Source organism: Lycorma delicatula, chromosome 3 (assembly GCF_047948215.1).
Source record: "Lycorma delicatula isolate Av1 chromosome 3, ASM4794821v1, whole genome shotgun sequence".
NCBI classification, from domain to species: Eukaryota; Metazoa; Arthropoda; class Insecta; order Hemiptera; family Fulgoridae; genus Lycorma; species Lycorma delicatula.
Window position 1 is genome coordinate 3,615,100 of NC_134457.1, and position 20,277 is coordinate 3,635,376.

At 31.4% G+C, this 20,277-nt stretch overlaps 1 protein-coding gene across 1 annotated transcript in view; it reads left to right on the forward strand.

Moving 5' to 3' along the window:
• Positions 1-20,277, forward strand: part of stol (voltage-dependent calcium channel subunit stolid) — a 258,682-nt gene that overhangs the window by 157,325 nt on the left and 81,080 nt on the right. The window contains exons 14-16 of the mRNA XM_075358772.1: positions 7,686-7,790; positions 11,497-11,568; positions 11,981-12,122. Coding sequence (XP_075214887.1) covers positions 7,686-7,790; positions 11,497-11,568; positions 11,981-12,122 — 319 coding nt within the window. The remainder of the gene's footprint in view (positions 1-7,685; positions 7,791-11,496; positions 11,569-11,980; positions 12,123-20,277) is intronic.

Genomic DNA, 20,277 nt, shown 5'->3' on the forward strand with positions numbered 1-20,277 from the left:
TCAGAGGTGCATTATCCTTTTATGATTTAAATTCTGGTCATTAAAGATGGTTATGAAAGCAAAGATAGACACTAAATGGAAATATCTTATGTTTAATAGTAGCATACTGCTGATGTTAAGATACTGCCATCAGACCTGGTCTACAACAAAAGTGTTAAGAAGGAAAATACAAGTTTTTGAAAGAAATATGGAAAGAAACATGTTGAACATAAAGAAGAAGGACAGGCTTCAAAGTCAAACTATTAGACAACTGACCAAGTTAATGGGGTACTGAAAGGTTTTGTTGTAGATTAAACTGGGAATGGACCAATCACTTGGTCAGATTGCATAAGAACCATTGGACAAGAATCATTATAGAATGGACACCTATAGGAAGAAGTGTAAAATGGATAGATGGCTTAAAAGATAGGCGGATGATTTTATGGAAGAAGGAAAGGTTAATTGGTTGAGGAAAGCAGAAGATAGACTGAGTGTTAAGATGGAATGGAATCTAATGAACATAAATCAAGGTACGGCTGGTTACTGCAAAGAACCAAAACTCTCTCAAGGAGAGAAGGCCTACATTTTTTTACATAAAGTTTTGTTTATTTACTGTTATGGAAAAACTTTTGTTTTAGTTGTGTGTTATTATTTTGTAAGTAATGATGTATTTATTTATTTTGTTTGAAATTGTTATTATAAATATGTGTTAATAAAGCTTATTAGAATATATATATTTTTTTCTACAAGTCAATTCCTTTGGGAATCATATTCTTCTGTATTATACAAATTGTATTTATCTGATCAACCTTACATAATTAATAAATAAAATAAAGTAGGATAACACTTACCTTATTCCATTATGTATGCAGGAGCGCTTTCATGAATTACTCTACTCACATCAGTTGCTCTACATAATTTTTTACAAATATTCATATCAAATTACGTACTAAAATCACAATTAAAAATCATTTTATATTATACTTTTATGTGCGACTTCACATAACTTTGGCTAGCTAGTCCACATAGATTTCAATTTTGTTAAATTATTTGTTATTTTATTTTTATTTTTAATTTAATTTTAGTAAATAGCTTCATATTTCTATATATGCAATTTTTAATTTTTTTTTTTTTTTTTTGTCTTCAGTCATTTGACTGGTTTGATGCAGCTCTCCAAGATTCCCTATCTAGTGCTAGTCGTTTCATTTCAGTATACCCTCTACATCCTACATCCCTAACAATTTGTTTTACATATTCCAAACGTGGCCTGCCTACACAATTTTTCCCTTCTACCTGTCCTTCCAAAATTAAAGCGACTATTCCAGGATGCCTTAGTATGTGGCCTATAAGTCTGTCTCTTCTTTTAACTATATTTTTCCAAATGCTTCTTTCTTCATCTATTTGCCGCAATACCTCCTCATTTGTCACTTTATCCACCCATCTGATTTTTAACATTCTCCTATAGCACCACATTTCAAAAGCTTCTAACCTTTTCTTCTCAGATACTCCGATTGTCCAAGTTTCACTTCCATATAAAGCGACACTCCAAACATACACTTTCAAAAATCTTTTCCTGACATTTAAATTAATTTTTGATGTAAACAACTTATATTTCTTACTGAAGGCTCGTTTAGCTTGTGCTATTCGGCATTTTATATCGCTCCTGCTTCGTCCATCTTTAGTAATTCTACTTCCCAAATAACAAAATTCTTCTACCTCCATTATCTTTTCTCCTCCTATTTTCACATTCAGTGGTCCATCTTTGTTATTTCTCCTACATTTCATTACTTTTGTTTTGTTCTTGTTTATTTTCATGCGATAGTTCTTGCGTAGGACTTCATCTATGCCGTTCATTGTTTCTTCTAAATCCTTTTTATTCTCGGCTAGAATTACTATATCATCAGCAAATCGTAGCATCTTTATCTTTTCACCTTGTACTGTTACTCCGAATCTAAATTGTTCTTTAACATCATTAACTGCTAGTTCCATGTAAAGATTAAAAAGTAACGGAGATAGAGAACATCCTTGTCGGACTCCCTTTCTTATTATGGCTTCTTTCTTATGTTCTTCAATTGCTACTGTTGCTGTTTGGTTCCTGTACATGTTAGCAATTGTTCTTCTATCTCTGTATTTGAACCCTAATTTTTTTAAAATGCTGAACATTTTATTCCAGTCTACGTTATCGAATGCCTTTTCTAGGTCTATAAACGCCAAGTATGTTGGTTTGTTTTTCTTTAATCTTCCTTCTACTATTAATCTGAGGCATAAGATTGCTTCCCTTGTCCCTATACTTTTCCTGAAACCAAATTGGTCTTCTCCTAACACTTCCTCCACTCTCCTCTCAATTCTTCTGTATAGAATTCTAGTTAAGATTTTTGATGCATGACTAGTTAAACTAATTGTTCTGTATTCTTCACATTTATCTGCCCCTGATTTCTTTGGTATCATTACTATAACACTTTTTTTGAAGTCTGACGGAAATCCCCCTTTTTCATAAATATTACATACCAGTTTGTATAATCTATCAATCGCCTCCTCCCCTGCACTGCGCAGTAATTCTACAGGTATTCCGTCTATTCCAGGAGCTTTTCTGCCATTTAAATCTTTTAATGCTCTCTTAAATTCAGATCTCAGTATTGTTTCTCCCATTTCATCCTCCTCAACTTCCTCTTCTTCCTCTATAAAACCATTTTCTAATTCATTTCCTCCGTATAACTCTTCAATATATTCCACCCATCTATCGACTTTACCTTTCGTATTATATATAGGTGTACCATCTTTGTTTAACACATTATTACATTTTAATTTATGTACCCCAAAATTTTCCTTAACTTTCCTGTATGCTCCGTCTATTTTACCAATGTTCATTTCTCTTTCCACTTCTGAACACTTTTCTTTAATCCACTCTTCTTTCGCCAGTTTACACTTCCTGTTTATAGCATTTCTTAATTGCCGATAGTTCCTTTTACTTTCTTCATCACTAGCATTCTTATATTTTCTACGTTCATCCATCAGCTGCAATATATCGTCTGAAACCCAAGGTTTTCTACCAGTTCTCTTTATTCCGCCTAAGTTTGCTTCTGCTGATTTAAGAATTTCCTTTTTAATATTCTCCCATTTTTCTTCTACATTTTCTATCTTATCTTTTTTACTCAGACCTCTTGCGATGTCCTCCTCAAAAATCTTCTTTACCTCCTCTTCCTCAAGCTTCTCTAAATTCCACCGATTCATCTGACACCTTTTCTTCAGGTTTTTAAACCCCAATCTACATTTCATTATCACCAAATTATGGTCGCTATCAATGTCTGCTCCAGGGTAAGTTTTGCAGTCCACGAGTTGATTTCTAAATCTTTGCTTAACCATGATATAATCTATCTGATACCTTGCAGTATCGCCTGGCTTTTTCCAAGTGTATATTCTTCTATTATGATTTTTAAATTGGGTGTTGGCAATTACTAAATTATACTTCGCGCAAAACTCTATAAGTCGGTCCCCTCTTTCATTCCTTTTGCCCAGCCCGTATTCACCCACTATATTTCCTTCCTTGCCTTTTCCAATGCTTGCATTCCAATCTCCAACTATTATTAAATTTTCATCTCCTTTTACGTGTTTAATTGCTTCATCAATCTCTTCGTATACACATTCTACCTCATCATCATCATGGGCGCTTGTAGGCATATAGACGTTAACAATCGTTGTCGGTTTAGGTTTTGAATTTATCCTTATTACAATGACTCTATCGCTATGCGTCTTGAAATACTCCACTCTCCTCCCTATTTTCTTGTTCATCACGAAACCTACTCCTGCCTGCCCATTATTTGACGCTGAGTTAATTACTCTAAAGTCACCCGACCAAAAGTCGCCTTCCTCTTCCCACCGAACCTCACTAATTCCTACTATATCCACGTTTACCCTATCCATTTCCCTTTTTAAATTCTCTAGCCTACCAACCTTTTTTAAGCTTCTAACATTCCACGCTCCGACTCGTAGAATGTTATTTTTTACTTTTCTGGTGACCCCTTCCTTAGTAGTCCCCACCCGGAGATCCGAACGGGGGACTATTTTACCTCCGGAATATTTTACCAAGGAAGGCGCCTCCATTATTACTTTTGAAAATGCAGAGCCACATTTTCTTGGAAAAAAAAAACAGCTGTAGTTTTCCATTGCTTTCAGCTGCGCAGTACTCAGAGGACTGAGTGATGTTGATATGGCCGTTTAAGTCATTGTGACTTACGCCCCTAACAACTACTGAAAGAGCTGCTGCCCTCTTTCAGGAATCATTCCTTAGTCTGGCTCTCAACAGATACCTCTCCGATATGGTTGCACCTTCGGTCCAGCTACTCTGTATCCCTGAGCACTCAAGCCCCCTCACCAACGGCAAGGTCTCATGATTCATAGAGGAGGTTTTAATTTTAATTTTAATTTAAGATTTTTTATTTTGATTTTAATTTCAGTTTGGAAGAAGAAATTTTAAGAATTTTTGAATTTTAAATCTTAAGTATAATATAAAATGATTTTTAATTTCAATTTTAATTGTAATTTTAATATGTAATTTGATATGAATATTTGTAAAGTTATGTAGAACAACTGATGATGCGAGTAATTCGTGAAAGTGCTCTTGCATACACAATGGAATAAAGTAAATGTCATCCTACTTTATTTTATTTATTAATTCTGTACTTAGGTTGATCAGATAAATAATATATATATATACACACACAGGTGGCACAAAAAATCAGGAACTTTTGAAAAATGCAACAAAAAATTTATTGGTAGAAACCTAACCATTACAATTAAAAAATATAATATATATATATATATATATATATATATATATATATATATATATATATATATATATATAATATACAAAATATCTATTATCATTTTTTGAAATTTACATCAGGTAGATGGCATTCTCCTCTACATATGCGCTTCGCCAATCTGCCATTAAGGTTCCCCATTGCTCACTGCAACATCTCACATGGGATGCCATGAATTTTGTTTTGAATTGCTTATTTCAATTATCCCAGTGTCTAACAACAGGGTTTATGTTTCAGTGTTGCTTTTAGGTTAGCTCTAGGAGCTAGTTAGTACACTGGTCGCTAAATTGTTTCAAGGTTCAGTAGCTGTTTGTGGCACAGACATTCGGTCCCGAATGGGGTGGTGGCGGGAGAAATGCCAACCAAACCGATTCTCCCAGTGTCTTTGGTCGACTCTTATAGACCACACTCTTAAGGTACCCACACAAGAAAAAATCACAAACTGACAAACCCAGTGATCTTGGGGGCCAAGAAATGTCACTGAATCTTGAGATGATAGGGTTACTGAATGATTCTCACACAGCTGCCACTGATTGCCTTGAGTATGCAATGTTGCACCATCCTGTTGAAACCAGGTTTCGTGCTGGTGTGGGAAATCTTTCAGTGCTGGTGTAACAAAAGATTGCAGTATGTGAACATACCGATCCAAAATGACAGTCGTCATTCACTCCTCAAATGACAGTTGATCTGCTCCTCATTTTCAAAAATGTACGGTCTGATGACCCCATATGACGAAACCGCACACCATATTGCTTCCTTGCTGCTGTGTAAAGGGTGTTCACGAACTTCATTGGGGTTGCTGTCTGCCCAGTAACAATAGTTCTGTATGTTCATGTAACCTGTGAGAAAGAAATGTGCCTCATCTGACATTCACAGCTTGTCCAGAAATTTATTGTCCTCATTAATGTTTGCCATAATTTTTTGACAAAAATCAAAGCAAAATTGGTGATTGTTCTTCTTCAATTCTTACATGATCTGTTACTTGTAAGTATGAAATTTTAAGTCGAAATGAAGAATTTGGCAACACTCTCTCAGGACAATCCGACCACAGTTGTTTGTTTACAAATTGAAGGCTGTGAACTCCTACAACTGAAACACGTATAGCCTCAATATAGTGAGAAGTATGAACAATTCTTCAGTTCACCCAATCAGTTTCTTTTTCAAAGCCAATGAAGTCTCTTCAAAGTTTTTAATTCACATTTTTGTCACTTGTTTTGATGGAGCACACCCTAAATTGTAATGCCATCAGAACTCTCTCTGTGCACCTTCCAAACTATCGCTGGTTATGTAAAACATTTTTATGATGAAAGTACGCTGTTGACTATTCTATTACTCCATGACTGAGTGGTAAGGTTTCCTCTGCATAAAGCAGTACTGCCAACTGTACATGCTTGCCACTATGCATTTCAAAAGTTCCTGTTTGTTTGTGTCACCTAGTGTATATATATAAAACACGTACTGTAAATATAACTTATGTTATATAAGTACATAAATATTTACTGTAGATATAGTAATGTAGATCGGCATAGGAAGTATAGAATAAGTCATGAGAATTTCTGTTTGTTTATTTCACATGTGAAATGTACTTGGGTTGAATTATACAAGGATCGTTCAGTAATTCTAGAGACAAATAACTCTTGAAAAATGATTATTTATTCTATGACCGTGAAACAGATGCTACAACGTAATCCCCACTTCATTTAGGTACTTTCCCATCTTCCTGTGAGCTTTCTTATTCCAGTAGTAAAGATTTGCTCACCTTGTTGTTTGAGCCATTCTTGTAATGCATTCTTCACCGTTCATTCATTGGTACCACATACAAAACTTTAAGATGACCAAACAAAATGTAAAATCTCATGGTGTAAGATCGGGAGTATAAAGTGGATGTAGCAAGTCCTGCTGACCTAACTTTTAAATAGCTCCCGTGTCTTTTAATTGGTATTGGGTGGACATTATCATGCAGAAGAATTACACCTTTTGAGAAAGAACAAGGACCTCCTTCTTGATGGCTTCACTAGATTTTCTAGCGTATCATAATAGTAGTATTTATTTTTCAATGTACACTGTTCATCCAAATAATCGTAATAAATTGGGCCTCTTAGTCCCAAACCACCATTAGTATTACTTCATCATCTGATACATAAATTTTGAATTTTTTCCTGGCAAGCGAAACTCAGATGTTTTCATTTCATACTCTGGATTAGAGCACAAAATGATGAATCCAAGTTTCATCATTATTATGCAATCTAAAATAAGCATTACTTTCTGTTATAAATAGTTGCTTAAGTTCTGTATAAATGTAAATTCAGTTGCCTTTGTGATTTTGAGCTGACTGTCTCGGAACTCATCTCAAATGTATTTTGCTGTAATTCAACATATCACATGATAATAGGATAGACAGTGCTCGCTCTACAGATTTTAACAATAATCAAAATTTTTATGTATCTGACCTTGCAAATAAGATCATTAATGCAGTTTTGCTAAGTTTCAGGGAAAACTTCCACCAGTCTTCGCTACAGTATTTGACATTTGTTCCCCTGATTTAAACTGTTCAGCCCACTTATAAATATTTGCAAAGTTTATGTACACTTTACCATATTATTTTCACATTTGTAAATGAGAGACTAAATGTTGTGGTAGTTATAGGAATGTAATTAAGCTTACCGCTACTTAATAAACAATGCAATGAGTACATAATACATATCATTCGTCAAACACATTTCAATTACATACAATCCACAGTTTATATCTTTGGCTGAAGTCAACTATGGCTCTTAAGCTATTGTTGTAGTTTGTTATTTAACTTTTTATTTAGCTTTTTTGTGCTTATTTATCAAATATATTTAATAATAATTTCCTACATATTTATCATGATTGTTGCAGTTTGTAGAAACACTAAAACCAAACTACAATAATATCGATTTGAGCAGTGTTGAATTGGTCGATACAGAAAATGGCCAAAGAGATAATAACACTCTCCTCATGGATGTAAGTATATATATTTGGCTTTTTTAATCTTTTTGTGGCGCATATTCAGTAATATTTGTAATTTTTATATTCCTGAATATAATATTATATTTGTAATTAAGATGTGTAAGCTTTCATTCATTACAGTTTTATTATATTTTTTTAATATTTATATAATTTTTTTATCATACTAATAAAAATAAAAAAATAAAAAAATAGTAATAAATCGTATAAATTCTTGGATGTATAAATTTGTAAATATACATTTTTGTTTTTCAGATTAGAACAGTTTTTCAAACCGCTGAAATTATTTCATTGATATTTGAAATGCATGACTGATTCATTAAAATTTTTTTTTAGAAAATTTCTTCTAAGTGTTTTTTTTTTTTTATTTGCTTTGGTGAATTAATTCACCAAATAAAAACTTGTACTTGGGAATATAAAATGGAATTTTGTACTTTATGAAAAATGCCGTAATTCCATCCCTGACTAGGATTTAAAACCGGATGAAAGGCCAAGATGCTAACACTTCACCACAGAGATATATTTGCCAAAGTTTAGATTTTTATTTTATTTTAACATGATTTTGATGGTTATTTTAATTTAGAAATTTAACTTTCAGTGAGATTAAAAGATATCTTTATGAATTAAGAAATTGTGTAAATTACAACAGTTCAAATGTATGATGTATTTGATAGAGCAACATCTCAAAAACAGCATGACTAATTAAGCTGGAATTTTAACTACAGCTTTTACTACCTATCATGGTGTTAATTAGCTAAATTGTGAACAATTATTCAGATTCAGTTTAGGTTTAGGTCTAATTTGTAATATTTAACGGCTTGTCCACACGGACTGGAATTCTAATTATAGCTTCAAGTAACTTTTGCAATGAAAATATTAATCAAATTTATATGAATATAAATGTAAATGTGTGTTTTGTGTGTGTGTGTGTGCCGTAAAATATTTGGCGATCTGACTATTTTCAACATAAGGGAACAACATTATATTGGTATGTTATGGAGCTAAAAAAATTTTTTATCAACATCTGGTTAAATGTAAACAAACAGTGCCGCATCATGCCGAATACTGAGAAACAGATTAAGTCTGAAATATTTGTTTTAATGGCGCAACCTTCATCTAAGAAGCGCCACTGTTGATCTTCTGCAGAGGATCTGTTGTGAAGATGCTATGTAGAGGATCTATTACGTAGATCCTCTACATAGCATCTTCACTCGTATAGAGTATACAGAGTGATTTTTCTTGTTGGCTGGTTTTTGTATCTTATATTTTGCATCCTCACAGTCATTCAGTGTTTTCAAATGAATTAAATGTAAATAAGAATAAAATTTCACATTTCTTATCTTTATTTTAATGTTTTGACTTCTTTTTCTTAAAAAAAACTAAATCTTAAATTTAAATTTAAAATTATCTTATATTTTATATCTTACCATCTTAAATTTAAAAATGATAGAAATAAAAATACACCAAAAAGATATTTAAAGGAATCTTTCTTTTGATAAAAAAAAATATAAAAATTAGTAATTCTAGTGATGCTGAAACTTGAAGGATTTTAATTGGTGAGAAATTGGGAAATTGATGAATATTTCACATGGTATACTGAAGCTCAAAAGGTAAAGGTCCAAGTAGAGTAAGTGCAAGTATAAATAAATAAATTGAAAAATTTTAATAATGTAATGGAAATATCTTCTTCTTTGTTGATCAGAATTTTCCAATTTTCTTTACTGTTACCTTTATTCTTAGACATTTACTCCAGTATATGAGTTCCAGTATGTAATATAAAATATTCATCAATTTTACAGTATCTCATCAATTAAAATTCTTCATGCTTCAGTATCACTAGTTAGTAAATTTTATTTTTGTATTTTTTAGATCAGAACAAAATTGTTTATGAGCGATTTTTTCCCCTTTAATATATATTTTTATGTCAGTAATTACATTTTGAAGTTATTCTTAATTTTTGTGTACGAAAATGATTATTTGTTGTATTGTTAATTCTCTGAATAATTTAATTACCATTGTGATTGTTAATCCTCTGATTGTATGATGTATAGTTTTAATTTTTTTTCCATTTTTATTTTATTTGTTAGCAACTTTCTGTATACTGTTTTATTATTGTGTGTAAAGTGATAGCAACATTACAACGGTAAATTTCTGTTTAGATGTTTTTGTAAACTTTTACTGTCAAAACATATTGCATCATATTTCTCAGTATTATTATTATTATTATTATGCTTTTACGGCCAACATGGGACCACTTAAGTCAATTTTAGTTGGATCTTTTCTGAGAAAAGCGTGTTATTTTACTCTTTCGAGCTGCCCAGTATTTCTTCATCCGTTCAGATCTTGCTTTCTTTTCTTCATCCGTAAACACCCTCTTCGTTGTATTTTGTCGTTTGTCTGTCTTTTGTTTAAATCTAATGCTTTTATCTTTTAGCTTTGTAATTTTTCCAGTTTTATTCTGTAGGTCATTCAGGGAAATTCCCAATTCTTTCATATCTTCTCTAATTTCTTTGATCCATCCTACTTCTATTTCTCAGTATTTATATAAAATGTTATCTTACTTTAACATTATATAATAAATTGTAAAGTTTTTAAGTAAAAATGTATGTTTAAAATTAAAAGAAAAAAAATGGTGATAGAAAATCACCGCATTGCATTTAATTAAAAAAAAAATTACATGTGTTAAAACATGTTCTAGAAGTATAAATAGATTCATTTTATTAGGAAAGAAGAGCAAAACGGAAACCATATGATATCTAGTGGTAGAGGAATCCCTAAAAAGGGTAGTTAGCTTACAATGGAGTTTGTTAATGTACTTTTGCAAGATGGTAGAAGAGAGTTCCCTACTTTAAAAACTCAAACTCAAGATATCTTGATTATGAGACTGGAATGCTTGCTACTCTGGTGATACGGCTGTAGATGTGCAAATAAGCAACTTGAACCACCCAAAAATCTTTAAATGGAGTTTACTCCAAAATGGAGCTGAGTTAGAAGCTGCCATTTTGAATTTGAAATAAGTGACTCCTTCCTACCGTTCTGCCAAAGGACATCAGTAAACTGCATTGTAAGTTGCACCTCCATCTGCCCTTGTAAGATGCTTCATAAATACTAAATAATAAAACATTTTGAACATTTTTTTTCATAAATAACAATTTGGATAAATACAAAGTTGGGAAAAATATAAATTTAAGTAAATATTTGATACTTTATGCATGACAATTAAAATACTTTAAACTCAGTATTCAAACCGTATTTAAAAAATCTGTAATTGTAAAATGGTGTTTTTTCATGATTAAAAATGAGAGATATTATTTCTATGCCATAAAAGTTCCACGGTTCAGCTACCCTAGGTAGATAGATAGGTAGGCTCTCCTACGATGGAGTGGTAGGTTCACAAACACATGCATAAACAAAAAAAGGATCATATCTTAACTAATTTGAATATTACAAAATATACAAAAAAACACAATGATGATGTAAACAGATACTGTCAATAATTATGGTCAAAAACTTATAAGTTACGTTGATTAGTTTTATCAATTTTATTATGGTCTTTGGTTTCAGGACGGAAATATTAATCGTGAAATCCCTTTTTTTATAACTGTAGAATTTACATTTATTGTTATTCTTAATTTGGGTTTGCCTGTTCTTAAATAGAAAATTATCTGAAGTAAAATTCTATTTCTATTTTTACATTTTTCAGTTGCGACATGACATGGTTGATCAAAAAGAAGGTGAGACTGAGCTTCGAGTGAAAATTCATTTTGATGAAATGGTAAGAACTACTTACAGCGTTATTTTAATTATTTTTAATCGTAACTTTTAGCTTCTTTTTAATTTCTTCTTTGTCCTAAATTTTGATACGTATTCAACTCCTTTACATTTCTCTTCCTTTTTTTTATTTCCTCATATTCCATTATCTTTCTTGATCTGTTTACATATTTCTGATTTGCTCCTCTAGTACCGCTCTATCCTTCAACCTTGACTTCAATAATCTTCAGTGCTAAACTAATATTTCTAAAATATAATTTACCCAACTCTGTCCTTGCTTTACTACATTCCACGTTTTCCTTTAACTCTTTAAAGCTTCTCCGATATTCATTTTTTACAACATGTCTTCATGTCTTCAGTTATTCTATTTTTACTGATTGAATTATTATAAATTTTTAATCGTAATTTTTTTCCAGAGGCGGGTTACCACTCGTAGGCATAAATATTTTCATCATCCGATTGAAGGGACGCCCTTTTCACTCGGTCTAGCGATGCCAGATGGTTATGGCATGTATGAAGTAGTTGGTCAACAAGAAATAAAGCTCAGTCCTATTAATGGTCAGTTTTTAAATTTTAACGGCATCATTTATGCTTGAACGTAAATTAATTTTAAATAAGAATTGTTGCTTATAATGTTTTATATTAATCATTGCAGCACAAAATCCAAAATGAGTAAAGCCACTCTAATCGAATGGAATAACTATTCATAAAAAGTGTGTGTATACTTGTTAACAAGGCAGCCGGGTGTTAAAATAGGTGATAAAAATGATATTGATGAAATCGATGATACACAGAAAGAAATGTACCTGCTGACAAATAAACCAATACTTTCTTGTCCTCATATCAAAAAAACAATTAAGACACAATATTTGAAGCCGCTTCCACCAGTATTGTTGAAGAAACAACTGTGTATTCCATTCTGTGGAAGGCTTACTGCACAACAGTGTTAGAGGAGTTGGACTATACGCATTTTAAGATAAACTGAAAATACAACTTTGTTAACCCCAAATCTAAGAGCACACATCCAAATAGTTGAGCATTTGTGAGGTAGAGCAAATGAAGAAATAGAAAAATCTGGTACAGTATACAGTCATATTTAGCCAAGTTGTTGTGGCAGCAACAGTTACCTGATAAAGACCCATTTAGTCGCATACTGAAGGTAAATGCAGACTTCTGGCCTCATAGCACCAATATATAATATTATCATCTTGGATAGAAAAGAATAAATGATAAAATTGATTCTAGAAAAAACTGTTCTACCCCTTATCAAGATATTTTAGAATTTATTGGTTTAGACAGTATTTGAGCCATTAGTTTAGGTTTTAATTGTTCCTCTGTCGATTGTCCCTCTTCCCTTTGTTATTAGTTTTTTCTTTTTTCGCTCTCCCCCTGGAAGAGACTTAATTACAGAGTGTTCTGAGTACATTCTCAAGTCTTTGTATTTTTTTTAATTTGTATTAATGATTTACCTCAACTTTCAACGTGACTGTTTTACTTCTTGTTTATGATACTGGTCAACCGATTAAAAAGAATACTGTTTCCTTGTCCAATATGTCTGAAAAAAGGCATTGTCAGGTATTAAATTTTGTTTTAAAAATAATGATTAGAAGCTGAAAAATTAATAAAATTATAAAGTAAAGTTGAATATCTAACAAAACAAATTAATTCACTCTTCTATTTCCTTAATTTCCCAGATTACCTTATGGACTCAAGAATAGCATTATATGTTTTTGTCCACTTTTCTATTTTTTATGGAATTACCTTTTAGAAAAAGTTCATCAGGAAGTAAAACATGCTCATAAAAGATGCCGGCATAATATTAAATAGATTTAGAAATTAATGCATACTACTAATATTGTTTTAAAGTACTTACTTTACTAGTTTTCATATCTTGGGAATACCAATCTAAATACATAATACTAAGAACAGAAGAATGTAGTTTTAAGCAGGCTACAACAGCAGAAAACAAAATTTAAGGCTTCCAAAACATCAGTTAAGTATGTAAGAAGGAAGTTGCTATATATTTCCTGAACTGAAAGCTACTTAATTAAGTGGTTTTAAAAGAGATGTTCATGATATATTTGTTAATGAAATCATAGCATATTATTGAATGTGATAGTTTTGGGGTGTTGACATTTGTATACATTTTATATTTTAACTGTTAATTGTTAATTCACTTTTATTATTATTATTATTTTTTTTTAATATATTTATTATATGTTTACTGTCTATTTTGTGTTTTAAAATGTACTTGCACTTGCTATTAGCTAATGATTATCAACCTTTTTAGCTCCACGAACCCCAGAAAGTAAAAAATATACTATGAATATTTAAAAAAAAAAATATTTAAAAAATATACTATGAATAGTTTGCGACCCCCACCCCTAACCCAAATGAAACCTAGTTAAAACTATTTAGCTGCGTTGATGGTGAAAAGTATAAAAATGCATGTGTGAAGTATACAAACATGAGAAATTGATGTGTACATGCTCCTTGTAATTTGGTCTGCTTGCATAATATTCACTGTGAAACCAGTTCAGACATGCATATGATATGTTTGAACACGTTGTGCTCTCAGCATTATAAAAGAGACATAAGAGATTGCAAAATGTCACTTTAGTTTGAAAAGCAAAGCATGCATTCGGCGCCTTTATTTAAGCTTTTAAAACTGTATTTCATTAAAATGATAATAATAGAGGTTTCAGTTTTTTAGTGTGCAGTCAAACGGTGTAACTGTTTTGTTTTTTTTTTTTTTTTAATCATTCTTATGCAAAATGGATAAATTTGTGAAAAAATGAAGTGACCACTTACAACCAGTGAATCAATTGGTAAAAAGACAAGATCGTACAATGACAATTATTTTAATTATGGTTTTACCTCGCTGGGTGAAAACTAATCATCCAGATCATAATAGCACACCCTTGGAATTTTTTAAAAGAAAATGACATACTTTGAGAAATTAACAAACTTCTATTTGTAAATCAAACCGGTATTGATAAAAATACAGTCTTATCTCATAGCATTAAGAGTACCTAAGATGTTCAAACCCCATTTGATTGCTGAAAACCTCGTATTCATGCTGCAATTGATATGATCAATGTTTTAATAGGCGTGGAAGAAGCAAAGAAATTGAAAAAAATTCTGCTTTCTAAGCAGCCAAATATCAAGGTGAATCGATGACATGGCTGCTGATGTTCGTGATCAGATAATTCAGCAAAGGGTTAAAGTGAATTTTTTAGTATTCAATTTGATAAAAACCAACAAATGTGGCAAACATTTCTCTGTTCTTATGTTTTCATGAGATATGAATACACTGACAAATAATCAAAGGAAATATGTTGCTTTATTGTTTTGCAAATCGATATGGTCATGTATCAGGACAATTCCTTTTTGATGTTTTTTTATGAAGCTACTAAAAGCTAGAATATAGATTAGACAAAATGTACTGCAGCATGTAGTGATGGCAAAGGCAGTAACAGGAAAGAACAGTGGATTTCTTAAGAAATTAAAAATCATTTTATACCGAGGGAGGAATAGACACACTGCTTCCTTCACAGACATGCTGTTGCCACAAAAAAATATGCTGGAAAATCTCAAACAAAGTGTTTGTAAAGCTGTAAAAATGGATAATTTTATTAAAAATTGACCATTACAGAGCAGGCTGTTTGCTAAACTATGTAATGAAATGGGCGAAAAGAAAAAACTCTTCTTTTCCATACAGAATGGCAAGTGTTAACACTTTCTTGTGGGAAAGTGTTAACCTGGTTATTGGAATTGTGAGATGAATTAATAACATTTTTTCTAGGATAAAGAAATGCCATTCTCAATGTTTTTACAGAATAATAAGTATATGTTGCTGATGCCTTACTTAGCTGATGTATTTTTGCATGTAAATAACTTGAATGTAAATTTACAAGGACGTGATAAAAACATTTTATTAATAACAGACAAAGTTCATGCTTTCATTAAGAAGCTTGATTCCTTAATTATTCACCTTCAAAGTAAAAAATTTGGATGAAGAAGACAATATTATTCACAGTTTGGATTACATGAAGATACATTTGCACGAGCTAAAATTTCAGTTGGCAGAGTATTTCCCTGAAGATAAAAATTATTTCTCAAAGAGATGGGTACTGAATCCATTTAGTGAAAACACTGTTGTAGCTGCTAAGTTACCATTTGAGATTCATGACCAGCTCACCAAAATGTCTGCCAATAAAACATTGAAAATATAATTAAAATCTGAAGATTTATATGTTTTGGCTTGCTCATCGAAAGAATGTGGAATTATGGAAATTTAATCACAGACTTATTAAAAATATTTATTTCTTTAACCACTTCTTACCTCTGTGAAAAGAGTTTTTCGTTTATGGTTGCACTAAAAATTAAATCTAGGAGTTGTCTTTTATCACTTGAAAACAATCTGCTTTTATGAGTTTCTAACATTGATCCACATATGGAGAAACTTTTAAATGAAAAACAAGCAACCATCTCATTAGTTTATTTTCTTTATATATGTAATTATAAATGGAAGTAAAATGTTTGTAATAAATGTTTTATCAGATTTCATTATTGTTTATGTGTAAAGTTGTAGGCTAATTTTGTGACCCTACTTTCAAATCACCATGACCTCCAGGTTGAGAAACGCTGTTATAAGCTGTTGAAAAGTGAGATAAATGGATAAATAATGGATTTCATTTAACTATAATCTTCAATACTCAGATAGTCTCTAGCATGTATGAGGGCCAGCTGAAATGTAATCCACAATGGAATGTATCTTCTTTCTTTTTTTTTCCTGTTTAGCCTCCGTGAATTACCGTTCAGATATTACTTCAGAAGATGAATGAAGATGATATGTATGAGTGTAAATGAAGTGTAGTCTTGTACAGTCTCAGTTCGATCATTCTTGAGTTGTGTGGTTAATTGAAACCCAACCACCAAAGAACACTAGTGTCCGTGATCTAGTATTCAAATCCATATAAAAGTAACTGCCTTTACTAGGACTTTAATGCTGGAATTCTCGACTTCCAAATCAGCTGATTTGGGAACAATGGAATGTATCTGGAGAACAATTGTCACGCAGTTTGACAGGTGCTGCCATCTTGTAGTTTCATTCCGCTGCTGCTAATATTCCAAAGCTCGTTGACTCTCCCTCTTATTTTCTGTTAGTCACCATTGTTATGGAGTCCAGTATGCTTACTATGTCAGCACATCTAAAATAATGTGCAGTGATTGCGTTTTTAATTGTGGAAAAAGAAAAGCTAGTGTCATTTATTGTCATCTAAAGCCATTAACGTTGATGAAACCGTAGATCGAAGTACTGGAAGTAGGTGTATGATAAGATTTTGTTCAGCAGAAACTGGTAATGAGAATGTTGAGGATGAACCTTGCAATTGTCGACCAGTTTCTGCACTGATGAAAAGTTCCAAAAGGAGGTAGGTAAATCAATTCCAAATAATCATTGCATCACATAACAGCGCATCACCAGTCAGATAGTCATACTGAAAGAATAAACAGGACAAATTATTGCACAACTAACTACTTTAAAATCTGTTCTTGGTGGGTGCCACGCAAATGAAAAATTTGAATCTATTTCTCATCCTCCATATTCATGAGATTTAGCATCGTGTGATTTTCACTTTTTTCCACAATTAAAAAGGGATATTAAGTGTACTCATTTCACAATAGATAATGTACTAAGGACGCAGTAAGGTGATGGATCGATGAAAGACTGCCAGGATTGTTCATTGATGGAATAAGAAAACTTGTTCGCTATTGGGAGATTACTTGGAAAAATAAATACAAGTTTTTGTAAAAAAAGATAAATTTAAAAAAGCTTTTACACTGTATTTGTTTCATCTGACTACCTCTTTTCACCTGCAAGTTATAAACAACTGTGCTTTACGTTACAGCGACTCCTTAATTTAACATTGCAGTTTGAATTCTCACCAGGGCATGTTGTAATTTTTTTGTCAGTGAAATGATATAGATTGATAAATGCTGTTCTACAGCCTATATGATCTGTTTTGTTTGTAAACATGAAATAGTGTCATCTATTAATTTATTTAGTACAGTTATGGAAAACAATATTGAATTATTTTTATTGAATTCTAATTTGGAATTAACCGATACTCATATTGAATATATATCTGATGAAGTTAGTGATTGTGATTTAGAAGATCAGTATTGTGCAACAGAACCTTCAGTGAAATTGTGTAAAAAGGTTAGGCATGCATCAGAAAGTTATAAGTGGGTTTCTGATAAATTTGTTCCTATGGTTCGTGACTGGTATCAGTAGTGGAATAAAAAATAACGTGAAAGAACATTCTTCTGAAATTGAATTTTTTTAATTAAAAAAATAATTGAATTTAAATATTAATAAAATTTAATTTAAAAATTAAAAAAAAGTCATTCTGTGGGTTAAAAAACAGTTCTGTAACCTATGACATAAAAGCATTAAAGATGTCTGTAGAGCAATTTTCTTTAAAAGTTCTAGATTTTGTAGAAAAAAGTTAATGAAAATAAACATTATTGAAGTAGAATGATATTAGTATGAAAAGATAGTTCGTTGTTAGTGAAAAAGTTAAAATATTGTTTTATTTTACTGTATTTCACAGTTTATTTCAAAATTATATATATTCACTTATATTTCATTTTAATAAAATAATAATAATAATAATTTATATTGCAATCTGTATTTTTTTAAATTAATGTAGAAAAATATGAGCCTTTAATTTCATTAATGCAGTTTAAAATAAATCATAATTTAGATTCTGGAAACCATAGTTAACTGTAATTTACAGTAATGGAAAGAAACTGTAATGTTACAGTATTGTCATTATTCTTTGAAATGTTTTGTTCAGGATCAAAATATGATAAGAAAGCTCAGGTTAAGATTATTCTGGGTACCAATATAAATCTGATTAAGGTTTTAAGAAATTAACAAGGTACACAAATCAGTCGATACGCAAACTGAGTCCTTGTTCTTTCATTTGTCTTCTTGAAAAATATTGGTCAAATAACATTTTTTTCTTTAATTGGGTCGAGATATTTTGAAAAATTGTATTTATGGTTCGATTTGGCCCCATATTCAGAATATATATTAGTTACGTGAAAAGAAATATTTTGGCAAAAAATGGACCTGCTAGGTGGCACTGGGGGTCAGGATTTTCAAAAAATTGTATTTATGGTCTCGTGAAAAGAAAAGTTTTGGCAAAATCTATACCTGCTAGGTGGCACCAGTGTCGAGATATTTATGAAACAAACAAACAAATATACAAACAGACTTTCTTCTTCTATATTTATAAAAGGCAATGTTCATATTTGTACCCGCTATAAACTAAATACTTCTGGACCGATTTACACACGGGGAAAAAGGGAGAAAGGGAAATAGGAAAAGAAGGAAAACAGGGAAAAAGAAAATTGAATAGGGAAAAGGGGAAAAATATAAAAAAGGAGAAATGAAATAGAGGAAAGGGGGAAATATTAAAAAAAGAAGTTGGGAAATGGGGGAAAGGGATAATGTTTAAATTTTGTGAATTCTGTAATGTTCAGTTTTTTAATGTTTTATCAGACTTTCAATTGTTTTCATGTATATATATATATATATATATATATAACTCAAATCTATCAATAGCAAAGCATTGCCAGATCTGCAAGTATATATATAAAAATGAATGTTTGTTTGACCCGTATGCATTCCTATACCATTCATACAATTGCGATGAAACTGTATTGAGTTGTGTGCATGCCCATGAAGGCCCAACAGGTCCAAACTGATTTAGAGTTTGGACCTGTTAGATGGTGCTGGGGGTCGAGATATTTTGAAAAATTGTATTTATGGTCCGATTGGGCTCATATTCAGAATACGTGTTACTTACATGGAAAGAAATACTTTTCCAAAAAATGGACCCACTAGATGGCGCTGGGGTTGAGATATTTGGAAAATTTGCATTTATGGTCTGATTTGGTTCGTATTCAGAATACTTATTAGTTACGTGAAAAGAAATATTTTTGTGAAAATTGGAAAAAGGGAAATAAGGAAAAAGGGAAGAAGGGAAGATGCGAAAAAGGGAAAGGTTAATTTTGTGAAGTTCTGTAATGTTCAGTTATTTTATGTTTTATCAAACTTTCATTTGTGTCTATTTAATATATATATATATATATATATATATATACATAAAATCAAACACATAGTCATATGCATAAAGTCAAATCTAGCAATGGTGAAGCATTGCCGGGTCAGCTAGGGCTGAGATTGAACTTTACACATTGATAGTGAGTGCATATAGTATGCATCCATTAAGAATTGCGGGTGAATGAAATACATATTATTTTGATTCTTTCGAAGCACTTTTTTAAAACTCAAAAATCTTAGCTGCTATTCCAGAATGATGTTTTTTTTAATATCTACCCTTATACCATTAAATTTTTTTCAAAATAACCAGCAAAAAAATAATTTTTTCTTTAAATTTTTTCATCAAGAAAAATGGTAAATTTATCTGTCAGCAGTTTATTCTGTCAGCCTTTGTAGTATAGTGATAGCATCATTTCCTTTCATCCAGAATAATTTGGGCTCAAATCCCAGTGAGCTGGGCATTTTTCATTCTGTACAAAAATTCATTCTTGCTGTCAGTAAATGTAATTGTGATTTATGTCACTTAAAAAGAATAAAGAATTCATATATTTCATAACACATAAAATTTCAGGCTGA